We start from the raw sequence: 15,665 nt of genomic DNA on the forward strand, positions 1-15,665 counted from the left end.
GCACATGCTCCACTCCCCCAGAGTGTGTGCACACACGCACCCACCCTTGAACACTGTGCCTGCGCACACAGGCGTGCAATGCACGCTGAGCTCCTCAGGCGTGCACACACGCAACCGCGTGTGCAGAGACAGCGTGCGCACACACACACACACGCACACCTGCAGGCAGGTATCGTGCACACGCTATGCACATGCAGCTCTCCCCGTGCATGCATGCACACTCGCACACACACACTCACACACTCGCACACACACACACTCACACACACTCACACCCACGCTCCCCGCGCGGGGCGGCCCCGGGGGCTCCCGGGGCCGGGGCGCCCCCCCGGGGCCGCGAAGCCCGGCCCTCCCCGGATGACTCCCTTGCCGTGCGCTAGCAAATGGGAGCGGGGAGGGGTGTTTCTCGCCCGCCTGCCACTTGTTGCAAAAAAAAAAAAAAAAAAAAAAAAAGGAAGAAAGAGAGAAAGAAAGAAAAGAGGGGGGAAAAAAATCCCACCCACCCTCATCTGCTGCGGAATAAAAGAAATATCGGCGGCGGCGGCGCCATGTGAGCGGCGGGCCGGCACCGGGCGGAGCAGGCGGCCGTGCCCCGCGACGGCGGGGCGACCGCGGGCGGCGCCGTCGGAGCCGGCGGCACGGCGGAGACCCCCAGCCTGGCGGCCCGGGCGGCCCCGGTAAGGGGGGGCCGCGGCGCCGGTATCGCGGGGCCCGGCGGCACCGGGGCGGGGGCGCGACGGAGGTGCCGGTAGCGTGGGGTCCGCGGTGGGACGGGGTCCGCGGCGGGAGGGTCCCGGGAGGACGCGGTCCCCCGTGGGACGGAGGGTGAGGTCCGCGGTGGGGCGGACAGGAGGACCCGGTTCCCGATGGGACCGAGGCGGGGGTCGCGGCGGAGGAGGGGGGGGTCCGCGGAAAACTTTGGGCAGAGCCCCCGGGGGAAGGAGAAGGGGGGGGTGCTTCCTCCCCTCCCTCCTCCTCCTCCTCCGCCCGCCCCGCGGCGGCTGAGGCCGTGCCCTGTGCCCGCAGCCGGCCGCCCCGCCGCGGGGGCCCAGGGCGGCGGGGGGGCTGCGCCTGGCGGCGGTGATGGAGAGCCTGCAGCGGCAGCAGGCGGCCCGCCTGGCCCGCGGCCCCGACGCCGCGCCCCGACGGCCCCCGACGGCGCCCGGCCCCGCGCCGCCACCGCCCGCCGCCGCCGCCGCCGCCGCCCGCCGCCGCCCGGGCCCCGGCCCGCGCCCGCCGCCCGCCGAGCCGCAGCAGCAGGACGAGGAGGAGGAGGAAGAGGAGGAGGAGGAGGAGGGGGAGGAAGGGGAGCCCCGCGACGCGCCGCCGCCCCAGCAGCACGAGTGGACCTACGAGGAGCAGTTCAAGCAGGTAGGAGGCACCCGCCGGCGCCCGGAGTCCCACCGCCCCCGAAATCTTGGCCCAAGCGAGCACCCCCCGCTGCACCCCGCCACCCGGCCCTGAGCCCCCCGCCGCCCCCAGCAGACACCCCCCGCTGCCCCCCCCATCGGCAGCCCCTTGCTCTGCACCCGCTGCCTCCGAAGCCCAGCCTCAGCCCACGCCTGTCCCCGGCGCCCCAAATCTCATCCCGGGAAAGTAACCCCAAGTGCCTCCAACGAGCCCTGTCCCTGACCCCCATCCCACCCCACATGGGCACCTCTGGTGCCCCCCGCTGCCCCCCAACCATTTCCACCCCACCTTATGTGAGCACCTCCCCATGCCCCATCCCCATCCTGCAGCAGATGGGCACCTCCAGATGCCCCCCAGCTTCACCCACGCCCCCCTCCAGTGGGCACCTCCAAGGGACCCCCATCCCCAAGGCCTGTCCCACCCTGACCGGCGCCCGGGGGCAGGGGACAGCAGCAGGGCACGTGGGGCACTCGGCGTCGGGGAGCATCGCAGAGGCCACCCATCCCGAGGGGCACTTGCACAACACGGCACTCGTTTCGGGGGGGCTGGGTGGGCCGGGAACCGGCCGGGCGAGAACTGGCGGCGCTGGGCGCCCGCAACGCACCAGGTATGCGCACCGGCAGTGCTGGCCCCATGGCCATGCCCGCCAGCCCGCCCTTTGGACCGCTTCCCGCGGTGCGGCGCGCAGGCCGGAGGGCGCGCAGGAAAAGGTAGCCGGGCCAGTTCCCGGGGTCAGTGGCGAGGCGGGACACGGCTGCTCCCGGCTGGGCCCGGGAGAGGCTTGCGGTGAGAAAGCATCCGCGGCATTTCTCCTCCCGCCTCGCCAAGCCGGCCGGCGCCCTGCCTCGGTTTCCCCACCTGGGCGAGGGATCAGCGTCTGCCCCTGCACAAAGCTCTTTGCTTCCTCCTGGGGAGGCACCTCCGCGCCAGGACCCGCTCCACGGCCCTGGCAGGTCGGGATGGAGCCGATCGGGGTCCAGTGGAGCTGCAAATGCATGTGGTGCTCAGCCCGGATCGGGCACCTGGGGCTGTGGGGGACACGTTGAGCCCTCTTCTGTGGCACCCTGGGGGTGCTGAGAGCCACCGAGACGGCATCTGGGGGGTCGCGCGTCCCACCAGCCCGCCCTGCACGGGGGCCACGGGGAGGGTGCAAGGCGGCAGGAGCACCCCTGCGTGCCGGCGTGGCTCCCAGGCTCGGTCATCGGAGAAGCAACCCCCCCCCCCGGGGGGACCCCGAGCTCTGGGGGGTGTGTGGGGGGCGAGCGTGCACAGGGCGAGCGTGCACGGCTGGGGTGAGCGTGCATGGGGGGGCATGCACGTATTGGGGTGAGTGCGCAAAGGGGGCTTGCTGAGGCCGTGCACGTGTGCCACGGCAGCTGCGGTGCACCGGCAGCGCGCGGGGTGCGTCCATGCACGGGCAAGGAAGGGGGCTGCACAGGGGGTCGGCGGCGCCGGTGCCCTCTCCGTGCCGGGGCCGCGCTCCTCCGTGCCGTGCCGTTTCCGCCCCGGGAGCGCTAGCCCGTGTTGGGGAGGGAGGCGTGGGCGGCGAGTGGAGCGCGCCAGCCCCGGATGCCCTTTCCGCTCGGCCGCGGCAGGGGGGAAAGGGATGGAGGGGCCACGCGCTGCAGCCCACGGCCTTGGTGGGGGGGTCACTTTGCCCCCCCGGCACAAGCCCTGGGGCATGCCCCAAAAAAACCACATATCTACCAGGTTGCAATACAGACAGACCCCTGAACAAATCCCCCCGCTTCAGGGACAGGCAGCGCGGCAGCCACGGGCGCACGCCCCCAAGCCGGAGGCACCCCACACCTCAGTGTTCCCTGCTGTGAAATGGGCCCGGGGGCTGCCGGCCCCAAGGCCAGCACCGCGCGCAAACAGGCCCTCACCTTGCCCCGAGCCGGGTCAATGTTTGCGGCCGGCAGCTCTCCCGGGACCGCCGGCGCCCACCCCGCCGCCCGGAGCGGGGCTCGCGTGACCCGCCGGATCCACCGCATTATCGGCGCTGATTAAACCCGCTGCTCTATAAAGCGCCGTTAAATATTAAGCACCGCCAACGGCCGGCGGCCCCGGCACCGGCCTGCGAGGCCTCCCGGGGATGCGGGCGCCGGCGGCGGTGCCCTTGGGAGTGGGTCCCGGCCCCCCCTCCGAATGCAGCAGGCGCCTGGGCAGAGCTGTCCCATAACCATTAACTTAATGGGCTCCGGTGGCGCCGCTGCTGCTGACGGAGTCCGCGGGAGCTGTGCCGGGGTGCCGGGAGTTGCAGCAGCCCATCACCATGGCGGCCGGCTTCAGCAGCGCGCGGGAGGACGGGTAAACTGAGGCACCCGCCGGCGGCCCCGGGTGTCCCAGCTGCTTTTCTCTTCTGGGAAGGAGCTCGGAGGCACCGGGGCAAAGAGCATCGACTAAGCGGGCGGCGTGAGCAGTGGCCGGCTGGAAAAATTAGCAGCGGGGCTAATCAATGCGGTGCATATTAAGCGGCTTAAGGGACACACACACACACACACACACACACACACACACACACACACACACACACACACACACACACACACACACACACACGAGCCTGGGGGTGGCCCAGCAGGGCTGGTGATCGATGCGGCCCCTATTAAGCGGATTAAAGGGCCAGTCGCTGCTGGGAGCCCTGCGGGAAGGTGTCCGGGCCTCGGCACCCACAGCCCTCCTGCCACCCCCCCCAGGGAGGACAGCATCACTGCCACAGAGGAAAGGTGCCAGCGACGTCGTTTGCTGGCTTGCAGGAGGCAGTGGAGGCACGGGGGCTTTTCCATCCCTTTCGGAAACCGCCTTCGACCTGCTGACCTTTAACCTCCCGCCAGGACCCGTTATCCTGGCCTTTAAGGAATAAAGATGTTGCCGTGGCAACGGGATGAAGGGGAGGGAGCGGGGTCACCGGGGAGCGGTGGCATGTGGGCCCTGGTGCCCAGCGGCGGGTCGGGGGCTTGGACACGTCGTCGCGGCGGGCACTGCCACTCCGGGGCCGCGTCTCAGTGCCGGCTGCGCGCCGGGGGTGCCACCGCTCGGGGGGCGCCCGCGGCCGGTGAGGCGCATGGAGTGGAGCGGGGCTGCGCGCCACCGGGCTATCGATCCCCAGGCTTGACAGTTTAATACTTCTGTTTATGGAGGAATATGGTTACATCGATGGCGTTAAATGAGTTACTAATTATATCAATACAAACACGATTAAAAGGGTCCTTGCTCATAGGTCACTGCAAGCAGGAGCTGCTGCTGGGGTTGCACAATTGCCCCCGGGGCAAGGCCTGCCGGGCTGCGCCGTGCGGGGTTGTGTGCATCCGTGTGGGGTCATGCACACCCGTGCAGGGTTGTGTGGACCAGTGCGGGGTCATGCACACCTGTGCGGGGTTGTGTGCACCAGCGTGGGGTCGTGCACACCTGTGCACTGGTGCGGGGTCATGCACACTCATGCGGGGTTGTGTGCACCAATGCAGGGTCGTGCACACCTGTGCAGGGTTGTGTGCACCTGTGCGGGGTTGTGTGCAGCAGTGCAAGGTCATGCACACCCATGCGGGGTCGTGTGCTCCTGTGGGGGGTCGTGTGTATGTGTACACGGTTGCGCGTGCTTGTGCAGGGTTGTTTGTGCTTGTGCAGGGTTGTGCAAGCCCGTATGGGGTTGTGCATGCCCATGCAGGGCTCATGTGGCGTTGTGCACACCCATGAGGGGTTATATACACCTGTGCAGCGTCATGCATGCCTACGCGGGGTTGTGCACACCCCTGCCAGGTTGTGCATGCCCTTGTGGGGTTGTGCATGCTTGTGCAGGGCTGTGTGTGCCCACTTTGGGTTGTGCGTGCTCACACACAGCTGTGCTCACCCGTATGGGTTTGCGCACACCTCTGTGGGGTTGTGCATGCCTGTGTGGGGGAATGTGTGCCTGTGCAGGGTGGTGCACACTTGTGCAGGGTTGTGCAAGCCCGTATGGGGTTGTGCACGCTCGTGCGGGGTTGCACAGGCTCCTGCGGGGTTGTGTGTGCTCGTGCAGGGCTGCGTTCACCCATGAGGCGTTGCGTGCACCCGGGTGGGTGTACGTGAGCCCATGCGGGGCTGTGCGTGCCGGCGCAGCGCTGCGTGGGGTTGCGCACACCCGGGTGGGGTAAGGCACGCTTGCGCCAGGAGTTACGAGTGCCCACGGGGCACTGTGTGCCCCGGAGGTTATTAACGGGCCAGAAATATCCCCCGCTCCTGGTCTCCGCCAGCTGCCTGCCTGGAAGCCCTGGCCAGCCCCCGGGGACGTATCCTGCCTCGTCGGGGACCCAACCTGAGGTCCCGCCACCTCCTGGAGCGGCGCGTCCCCCCAGGAGACAGGTTTTTCCGAGCGCGGCCGGCGCGGGCCCCCGCAGCTTCCCGACGCCGCTGTCTCCGCTTGACAGGCGCCCTTTGCTCCCTGTTTGATGTCATGTGTTTTGGCATCTGGGTGCCCCGCTGATAAAAGGTTAGAGGTTAATAAATGGTGGAGAAACAGATACCAGCGCTCGGAGGTCACACCTGTTTCTGGGGCTCGGGGAAGGGGAGGGGGATGCCGTTTTGGGGGGTTTGCTCCGCTGTCCCGGCCCCCGGCGGCAAAAAGGGCCTCGGGGGGGAGCCACAGGGTGAAATCAAGGCAGACCCCTCCGGGTGCTGCACCCAAGCCTGCCCTGGACTACAGCAGTCAGTGGGTCAGTGTGGGGCACAGGGGAGCAGGGCACGGTGAGGAGCTGGAGCGATGTGGGGCTGCAGGGGATGCTTAGCACCGTGGCGTACGGAAGGGGCAGGGAGCTGGCACCTGCAGATGGAGGGAGGGACGGGGATTTAGCGCTCTGGTTTTGCACCAGGTGGTCAGCACCCATGGGTTTGCTTAGGGACAGGCCGTTAGCACGCATGGACTGGGCCAGATGCAGGGAGTTAGTAGCCGTGGATTAGGTCAGGAACAGGCAGGTAGCACCCATGGGTAACATTAGGAACAGGTCATTAGCACCCATGGACTAGGTGAGGTACAGGCTGTTAACACCCATGGGGAACATTAAGGACAGGCAGGTGGAACCCATGGATAACGTTAGGAACAGGTCATTAGCACCCATGGATTACGGGAAGAACAGGTCATTGGCACCCATGGGTAACATTAGAGACAGGCAGTTATCACCCATGGATAACACTAGGGATAGGCAGGTAGCACCCATGGACAACAAGGGACTGGTGGTTAGCATCCATGGAAGAGGGAGGTTTGCAGGAGGCAGGGTGCAAGGTGAGGCATTTGGGGCACCACCAGCAGCTCGTGTGGGCACCGCAGGTCTTGGTGTCCATGCTGAGGGTGGCCTGGGTGATGGGATCACTGGGACATTGGAGCGAGCCCGGCCCCGCGCCGGGCTGCTGACACCTCTCCCAGCCCGGCTCCCTTTATCTGCCGGGTGAATGATGAGTTGTGCAGAGGGGGGGATGCGTCTATTGGTTTTTAACGGCCTTTCCCAGCACAATTGTTTTTTAAACGACTCTATTTTGCGCCTGACTTTGTTTTCCAGCTTGCATTTCTTTGTATATGTTTTGGAAATCCATTCTGGACTGCTGAGTTTTGTTTCTTTTCAATGGCTTTAAATTCTTGCCTGGCTCGCTGGGAGGAATTGGTGTCTATAGCGCCTTCGATTGGTGCTAATTTTTCCTTCATGTGCTCTGACTTTTACTGCTGGGCCATCGATCTGGCGGGTTCCAATTTGTCATGGTCACCGAGGGCCTGTGCTGGAATCAGGTGGCCCCGGGTGTTACGCGGCGCCCCTGGTTTCGGGAGGCCTGTTGTCTCCGCAGCTCCTTCCTTCGGCTGCAGGTGTAGGACCCCAGATCAGCCTGGGGGTTGTGTCCGTGGGTCCAGAGCTGAGGCCATCAAAAGTGCACAACCACACGTGGGTCTTTGCACTGTCGCGTGCACCGGAGTGGTGTGCGCATGAGCCACCGGGACGAGCGTGCAGCTGCATCGGCGCGCACAGCGGTGCACACACAGACTCATGCATGTCCGCAGATCCGTTCACACGCTTGGCATTGTCTTCCTCCCAGAAACACCGGCAGGGAAACTGAGGCACGCAAGCAGCCCCTTGGCCCTGAGGCTGCACAGCGGCGGCTCGGGTGGGACAGGGAGCCCCCTCGCCCCCGCGTGCGCGCTGGGACCTGCCGCCGGCGCTCACCCCCCTCTCTTCCGCCCCCAGCTATACGAACTGGACGAGGACCCAAAACGCAAGGAGTTCCTGGACGACCTCTTTGGCTTCATGCAGAAGAGAGGTAAAGGGGGGTGGCTCGGGGGGGGCACCCGCCCCATGGGGGGCTGCTGGCCGGAGGGGCTCCCGCGGGACCAACGCCCATCAGCAATGCTCGTTAGCGATGCCCGGCTGCGATGCCCGTCGGCAGCACCCGCCGGGCGCCCAGGGGTTAAGGCCCCCGCCGGGCGGCCCGGCCGCATCGGAAATCTTTGCTATCGGCGCGGGGGGCCGAGCCGGCTCCCGGGGACTCGATAAATGCTTTAACCTTCGCCCTCCCCGGCTGGGCCTGCAACAATTAACAGTCGCCGAGCGCAGGCGTGTGGCCGGCCGTATTAATTAGAGCCTTTTGCCGGCATGTGGATTAATGAACATGCCGCTCGATAGCCAGTAAACCCCAGGCAGAGGTTAATGCCGAGCTAATTAACGGGGGGAGGCCGGGGGGGGCTGGCTGTGTGTGGGGCGAGAGCTGTTGCCCCCCGAGCATTGCCCGTGTGGAGGATGTGGGGCAGCAGGGCCCAGGTTTGGGGCTGCCGGCTCCGGGGAGGAGGAGGTGGGAGCATCCATCAGCGTGTGGGGTGGCGAGATTCATGGGGCTGCTCCTCACCTTCGTTATCTCTCTCTCCAGAGCTAATTAACTCCCAGGCCGGTGGGGGCCAGGGCTAATTAAGTGAGCGCCTGGCAGCACCTGGGGGAGCCAGGGGCTACTCTTGCCCCCTCGGCCCTGCTGCTCTCCGGGGCTGGCCGGGGTGGGGGTCCCCCGCACGCCCCCTCGGAGCTGAGCCCTAGGGCATTGCGGGGGGACAGCAGGCAGAGGAATTTCGCTGTTTGCCTTCAAAGGTTTCATGGCCGCTTCCCAGAGCCCTGCCGCGGCTGCAGGCAGGCACACCTGGGCGGCCCCGCTGGTGCCCGCCTGGGGATTTTGGAGCCGAGGTGTGTGTGAGGGGCACCTGCCAGGCAGTGGTGACACACAGAAAGGGGACGGGAGTTCTGCGCAGCACGGACAGGACCTGGGGTCTGCTGTGGGGCCGTGCAGGCTGGCACGGGGTCCTTGGGGGTTGCACAGGGTCCTTAGGGGTGGCACAGGGTCATTGGAAGTGGCACAGTGTCCTCAAGGGTTGCAGAGGGTCCTCGGGGGTTGCAAAGGGTCCTCGGGGGTGGCACAGAGTTCTCAGGGGTTGCACAGGGTCGTTGGAGGTGGCAGAGGGTCATTGGGGGTCGCAGAGGGTCCTTAGGGATGGCAGAGGGTCACTGGAGGTAGCACAGGGTCCTTGACAGTGGCACAGGGTCCTCAGGTGTTGCAGAGGGTCCTTAGGGATGGCACAGGGTCATTGGGGGTTGCACAGGGTCCTCGGGGGTGGCGGGGGGCACGTGGGAAGTTGGTGGCCCCAGCGCGCCGGTGCACCAGTGGCCTGCGAATGCCCCCAGCAGCACGGGCACCCGGGGCGCATGGGCAGAGGCCCCGAGGGCTGCGGTCCCAGGCTGGCAGCAGGCCGGGGGGCTCGATGCCTCGGCAGCGAGTGCAAGCGAAGGGGGCCACACGTGCCCCTGCCGTCTGTCCGGGCGATTTGTCAGCAGGATGGAAAATCAGTGGGGCTGAGAAATGGGCTGGGGGTGGCCCCAGAGGCGCATCGGGGTGACACAGCCGTTGCCGAAAGGGGTCCGGGGTCGGGGGGAGCAGGGCTGAGATGGGGGACGGTGCCCGTTGGGGATGAAGGGGAGCAGCGTGGCCCTGCTCCCTGGGGCCGGGGGTCTGCACGGCTGCATCCCCCCACCCCACCGAGCCGAGGGCCCTGCCGATAATGCGGCGCCGTTAATCAATCGGGGAGCTAATTGCAGCGCCACAATGAACGCGCCGCCTCAATGGGCTTTTGTGCCGCGCGGCTGAGCCGGGGCCGGGGCCATCGCTCTGCGGCAGCCCCGACAGGTCCCTTTGTCAGCGGGATGGGCACCGGCCGCCCCTGAGATTAATGGCAGAGCCCTTTTCATTAACCGCCCCCCTGGGGCCGGTGGTGGGGGGAGAGGAAAGGAGAAGTCCGGAGGCATCGATCTGGGCCGGCCACCGAGGATGAGGATTCGGGACGGGGGACAGTGCCATGTGAGCATCCAGGATCTGCGTGGGACTGTGCTTGCTGGTGTCCCCTCCCTGGGTTTGGGGACATCCTGCGGGCAAGGGGCAGCTGCCCCATCCCTCCTCTGGCAGGGCGGGAGGCTCTGGGCTGAGACCCCACAAACTCACCGGCAGCTGCCGGGGTGATGGGAAATCCTCGGATCGGGGTCTGGTGTTGACCCGCAGGGTCCAGCCGATGCCCTGAGCCCAGGGCAGAGGGAGTAGGGGTTTCTCTGCCTTTTTCTCGAGAGGAGAAACTCCTCTCCCCCCTTCCCGACCAGGACAAACAACACAGACCAAAAAAAAAAAAAAAAAAAAAAAAAGGAAAAAGTTAAATGAACTCAGTAGAAGAATAAAAAGAGCTCATTTTTCAGGCTTACGCGAAGAAGCCGAGCCAATATCAGGGCCATAAATTAGGGATGCTGGAGGACGGCGGTGAGTGACGGCTTCGTTTGAGGGGGGAAGCGCAGCCCTGACAGCCTCCCCCGGCGAAATGGATGGCTTTCCGATACCGCCCGCTCCCCGCCGCCTGGGAGGGAGGATTAAATAGGGGACGCTCACCCCTCCTCGGCCCCACTGCAGACCTGGTGGCTGTGGGGATGGTGTTTGGCCACGGTGGTCTTGCAGAGCCCAGGGGTGCTGGGCATCCCTAGGGGGTGTGGGGGAGCCCCCATGTCCCCCTGCCCCAGGACAACCGGGGGGGATTTGGGCTCAGGTCTCTTGGTGGGGTGCACTGGAGGTGTTTGAGCAGTTGGGGCTGCTGGGGGAATCTGGGCGGGGGGGTCTCTCTGGGGATCCACGCGGAGGGTCCCTCTATGCAAGGCCCTGGGGGGGCTCTATGAGAGGGAATCTCCATTGGGGGCACTGAGAGAAGTTATAGGGGGAGCTCCTATATAAGGGTTTTGGGGGCATCCCTCTACGGAGGTGTCTGAGGGTGTTTATAGGGTGACTTCCTCCATAAAGTTTATGGGGGTCTGTTTTTATGGGGCTCTGAGGGGCATAAGAGGCAGCATCCTCTGAGAGATTTAGGGGGCGGATGCTCCATGGGGAGCCCTTAGTTCATTATGGAGGGAGATCTTCTCTGAGGGGCTCTGAGGGAAGGTCTTTCCCCTCCCACCATGCCTGTGCATCCCAGCTGGCAACATGCCCGTCCCCCTGCCCCACCAACAGCTCCGTGGGGTCTCCGTCGATGGGACCTGGGTGCCAGCGTGACGGCTCACAGCACCCCAGTGGTCCCACCTGCGTGCGTGTTCACCCTGCCCTCTGCATGTGTGGGGAACGTGGTCTCCCCTCGGACATGCCAGGGAATGGCCAGCACCCGCAGCGAGAGGGGGACATAGCCTGAGGGCATCACCAGGGGATGCTGGCAGCACACGAGAGCCGGGGTGAGGAACCACCATCCCGGGGATCATTTAGGGCTGCCAGTGTCTAGCCAGCCAGCACTAAGAAAGGCTCTTAAGTAGCCAAACCCGGTCTTTACCCCATGTCTTGGGCAGGGTTTGCAGCCCAGGTTAAGCCGCACTCGTGCAGACAGCTCTGGGGCAGAGTGGGGCTGTGGGACACAGCACACAGCTGTGGCAGTGGGGACAAGGCTGCCGTCATCGCAGCATGGCTGGGCAAGGAGAGGCCATGTCCCCAGGAAGCAAGGGTCTCCATCACCGTGGCCTCACCCTGCATACCTTTCTCTCTCCCGTGTGCGGCTGGAAGGGACACCCGTGAACCGCATCCCCATCATGGCCAAGCAGGTGCTGGACCTGTACACGCTGTACCGGCTGGTGACGGACAAGGGGGGCCTGGTCGAAGTCATCAACAAGAAGATCTGGCGGGAGATCACCAAGGGCCTCAACCTACCTACCTCCATCACCAGCGCTGCCTTTACCCTCCGCACACAGTGAGCACCCAGGAGCGGGGTTTGCCCCATGCCAGCACCCAAGGGTGGCCCTTTCTACCCGCACTACGAGCTGTGGGGCATCCTGCTGACTCGGGAGCCCCAGCCCTGCCCGCAGCACCCAACCAGGGCTCTGTTTGCACCCAGGTGCTGCATTACAGCTGGGGTGTCCCATAGGGAGATGGAGGGCTCTGCCCCTTCCCAACATGGGTGCCATCCCCATCCCGCTCCCTGCTCAGCCCAGGGGTGGCCGGGAGCTGCGTGGTGCTGGGTCTCATCCTGGCTCTCCCCCACGCAGATACATGAAGTACCTGTACCCCTACGAATGTGAGAAGCGGGCGCTCAGCTCTCCCGGGGAGCTCCAGGCTGCCATCGACAGCAACCGGCGAGAGGGGCGGAGGCAGACTTTTGGGACGGCGCTCTTCAACTACTCGCCCGCTGGCACCCCGACCCTGCTGAGCTCCCCCAAAATGCCCCTGCCGGCCCTCAGCATCTCCACGCACAGCTGCAGCCAGATCAGCCAAGTGCACACCGTTAAGAAAGGTGGGTGAGGGCCACGTCTGCCCCACACCGGCCATCTCCTCAGCACTGGGCATCTCTCCCAGGGATGGGCACCACTCTGACAGCAGGAATATCTCCCCAGCTGCTCTTGCCCTGTTTACAGGGAAAAGAGGAGCAATTTGGGTCATTTGTTCTCCTTGGGACTGAACAAGCTTTATTTTTTCCTGCCTTACCCAGCTCTGGAGGGGAACAAAACCCCGATGCTCCCGGTGGTGCCCCCTCTCTGTGCCCGCCTTGCCCACTGGTGCTCAACAGAGCAGGCAGCCAGCGGGCCGAGACCTGGCTGCCTGCCCGGCTGGGGATGGCGAGATAGGCGCTGTCTCCAGCTCTCCGCCGTCCCCAAGGCGAGTGGTACCTGCTGAGCCCCCCCCATCGTTGCAGAAGACAGTGTGCTGTCGGCGGCAGTGCCCGGCCGCATCGCCATCCCCGTGGGACTGGCCGGCCACCACCTTGCAGCGGCCCAGGCGGCAGCTGCGTCGCAGGCGGCGGTGCTGGAGCAGCTGCGGGAGAAGCTGGAGACGGGGGAGCCTCCGGAGAAGAAAGTGGCCCTGACAGCGGAGGAGCAGCAGCGGCTCATGCAGCACGCGCTGCAGCACAACCTCCTGGCCATGGCCTCCCAGTTCCCCATGAACATCAAGATCTCCAACCGAGGTAGCGAGCATGGTGGGCATGACCTGCCATGGGGACACTCCGGGTGCAGAGCCTGGAGGGAGCAGCCAAACAGCCCCGGGGCAAGCTCAGGGATGGGTGCACACCGCGGGAGGCGCAGCCCAGCACGGGAAGGCCAGGACGCAACTCCCCAGCCTCTGGCAGCCATCCCCTGGCACCGAGCGCTGTGGTCACCCCAGGAGGGAATTGCCACGGCCCCGTGATTCTCCCAACCCTCAGACAGCCCAGCCATGGCCAGTGCCCCAGCCGGAGATGAGCAGGTATCTGCCAGGCCTGGAGAGCCGAGCTGCCTGGAGAAGACGGGGCCCCATTTCTCTCTCCGGTAGGTTCTTGTTTCTGTTTCTCTTAATGCTCATATTGGTATTTCCTCTCCCCAGATGACAGACAGGAGACTGCATTGAACCTGTCCACCAACGGCATTAGCAGTATCAACATGTCAATAGAAATAAATGGAGTTGTCTACACAGGTAAATAGAAGGGCCGCTTGGCCTGTGTAATTGCGGCCGGGAAATCCAATAACTTATAGCCACTGCCTGGCCAGCAAGTCCTTCCTTCAATCTGATGTCTTTACTATAAAATCCATTGTAATGAAGTGGCAGGGCCTGGGGAGAGGGGGCAGGTGAAGGAGGGGGACAGCAAGGCTGGAAATTGTGCCCCAGGAGGGGCCAGCAACAAAGGGCCAAGGTGGGGTGGATGGATGGGTGGACTCAGGCTGAGAGGTTCAAAAAGGCCCCTGGGCACCTACCCCAAGAGCCCAGCGGCCCCGGGCTGGGACAGCCATGAGGAGCCTGAAGGGTGCCCAAGGAGGATGCTCCAACGCCTGCCCCACTGCTACCCCACTGAGGGGCCCGGGAGGCCCACATGAGCCAGGCAGGGACCACCGCCAGGCACGGCGCAGCGTGGGCATGGGGGCCCCGCATTGGCTAAGCAGGTCACCCTGTGCCCCCCAGCACTCTGCCTGCCCTGCTGAGACACCCCTAATTAAAATAGAATGTTTTTCCATCAGCAAATAAATATTTAACGAGCTGGAAATGTCAGGCCTAAGAAACATGTGGGCCTGCCAGCCAAATCATCCCAGGCCACCCCGGGGGCTGTCCCACATGGGCAAGGGCATCCCGGGGAGCCTGGATAGGGGCATCACGGGGACAGAAACCCACGGAGGGGAAGGGACAGGGCCTGGGGGTGCAGAATCCCAATCCTGCCTGCATTAGCAGGCAGCCCCGGGTTGCCCTAACACCGTTTCTCTCCCTCCCCAGGCATCCTCTTTGCTCGCCGGCCCGCAGCCCCCTCAGCGCCCAGCGGCCCAGGCGGAGGGAGTGCCCAGAGCCAGCCGAGCCCCATGCCCGCCCCCAATCCTCTGATCCCGGCCCCCTCGCACAGCCACACTCCCGCCAGCGCCTTGCCATAGCGGTGATGCCCCCCAAGCAGCTGGGAGGCCCCGGGGCTGTGCCAGCCCACAGGAAGCCCCCACGCACGGACACCGTGGGCGCCCCAGCCCCAGAGGCAAGCCAGTCTGGTCTGCCCTCTGCCTGGAGGGCACGGGGGGCTGTGCCCTTGGCCATGGGGCCAAGCTAGTCCCAGCAGGGGCTGGTTTGGGGCAGGGCTGTGCCCGCTGGGATCTGGTTGTGGGGCTGGTCCTGGCTGCTCCTGTTCTCCCTGGACGTGACCTTGTGAGGCAGCTGGTGGGGTACGAGGGGACCCACCTGGGCCACCAAGGCGGGATGGGGGACCCAAGGGTGCCTCTGGCTGCAATACTGCACCGCGCTTCGATGCAAGGCTGTGAGCACCCACGGGAGCCCTCTTGCACCGCACATGCCACCTTTCCCCATAGGCGCCCTCCTGCACAGGCACCTTCTCTGCCCGGGTGACTCCCAGTCCAGCTCCCGCTCGTCCTGCTGGCCTGGTGCACCTCAGAGCCCCAAAACTGCGTCCCCTGCACACCGCCTCCCCTGCAGACACCCTTGCTGTGCACACACACCGCTTCTCCTGCTGCACCCATTAGGCACGGCCTCGATGCACACACAAGCGCTGCACCCGCTGTACGCGTCCCCTCCACACTGCACCCGCTCTGCACGTGCTCAGCGCACACGCTGCATCACCCCGTGCACCCCGCACGCCTCCCTCCAGCCCTGCCCGAGCTCACTGTCCCCGCGCCCTTCACCCTTGTCGCGCCCATGCGCTGTGCCCCCTATGGTCCCCCCGATCCCTGCTGGCCCCCCAGCCCCAGGGTGGTGGTGGTGTCCCCACAGTGGGGACAGCTCGGGCCCCAACACCCCAGCTCGGCCCTGCTCCAGGCATGGGGCTGTGCTGGGGGAACCTCACAGGTCACCGGGGGGCAGATACTGGGGAAACTGGTGAGACTGGTGGAGGCGGAGCCGCAAGTGCATGGCGTGGCATGGGGCTTAATGTCCAGGGCAGGAGCTTTATGCACTGGGAGTTTATCGGGTGCAGGACTGGAAGGCAGCGGCACGGAGGTGCACGTTGCAGGGCAGTGAGGCCCAGGGGTGCCCCCACCAAAGACCGCCCGGACGCCAGCGCCGTGTCGGGCACGCCAAACTACCTCGTTGGGGCGGGCGGGCGCCTCCTGCCATTTGCTCGCACCCTTGGGTGCCAAAGCAGGCCAAGCGCGGGGCAACGCTCACCTCTACCTCAGCGTGCGGTGGGCCGGGCTGCTGCTCGGGCAACGCGGCTCTGTGTATCTATTAAAGAAAGTGAACTGATGAACCGAACCGGTGTGTGGGGTGATATCCGCAACACGGTGCCAGCTGCCCCA

The 15,665-nt window shown here is 65.5% G+C and overlaps 1 protein-coding gene across 1 annotated transcript; it reads left to right on the forward strand.

Moving 5' to 3' along the window:
* Nucleotides 1-1,068: 1,068 nt before the first annotated feature.
* Nucleotides 1,069-15,612, forward strand: LOC112987792 (AT-rich interactive domain-containing protein 3A). The gene is made up of 7 exons (XM_064500268.1): nucleotides 1,069-1,371; nucleotides 7,617-7,689; nucleotides 11,482-11,665; nucleotides 11,961-12,205; nucleotides 12,605-12,874; nucleotides 13,270-13,359; nucleotides 14,149-15,612. The coding sequence occupies exons 1-7, from the start codon at nucleotides 1,084-1,086 to the stop codon at nucleotides 14,298-14,300; spliced, it is 1,302 nt and encodes a 433-aa protein (XP_064356338.1). The 5' UTR covers nucleotides 1,069-1,083; the 3' UTR covers nucleotides 14,301-15,612.
* Nucleotides 15,613-15,665: the final 53 nt, after the last annotated feature.

The sequence above is a fragment of the Dromaius novaehollandiae genome, chromosome W, assembly GCF_036370855.1.
Source record: "Dromaius novaehollandiae isolate bDroNov1 chromosome W, bDroNov1.hap1, whole genome shotgun sequence".
In the NCBI taxonomy this organism is placed as follows: Eukaryota; Metazoa; Chordata; class Aves; order Casuariiformes; family Dromaiidae; genus Dromaius; species Dromaius novaehollandiae.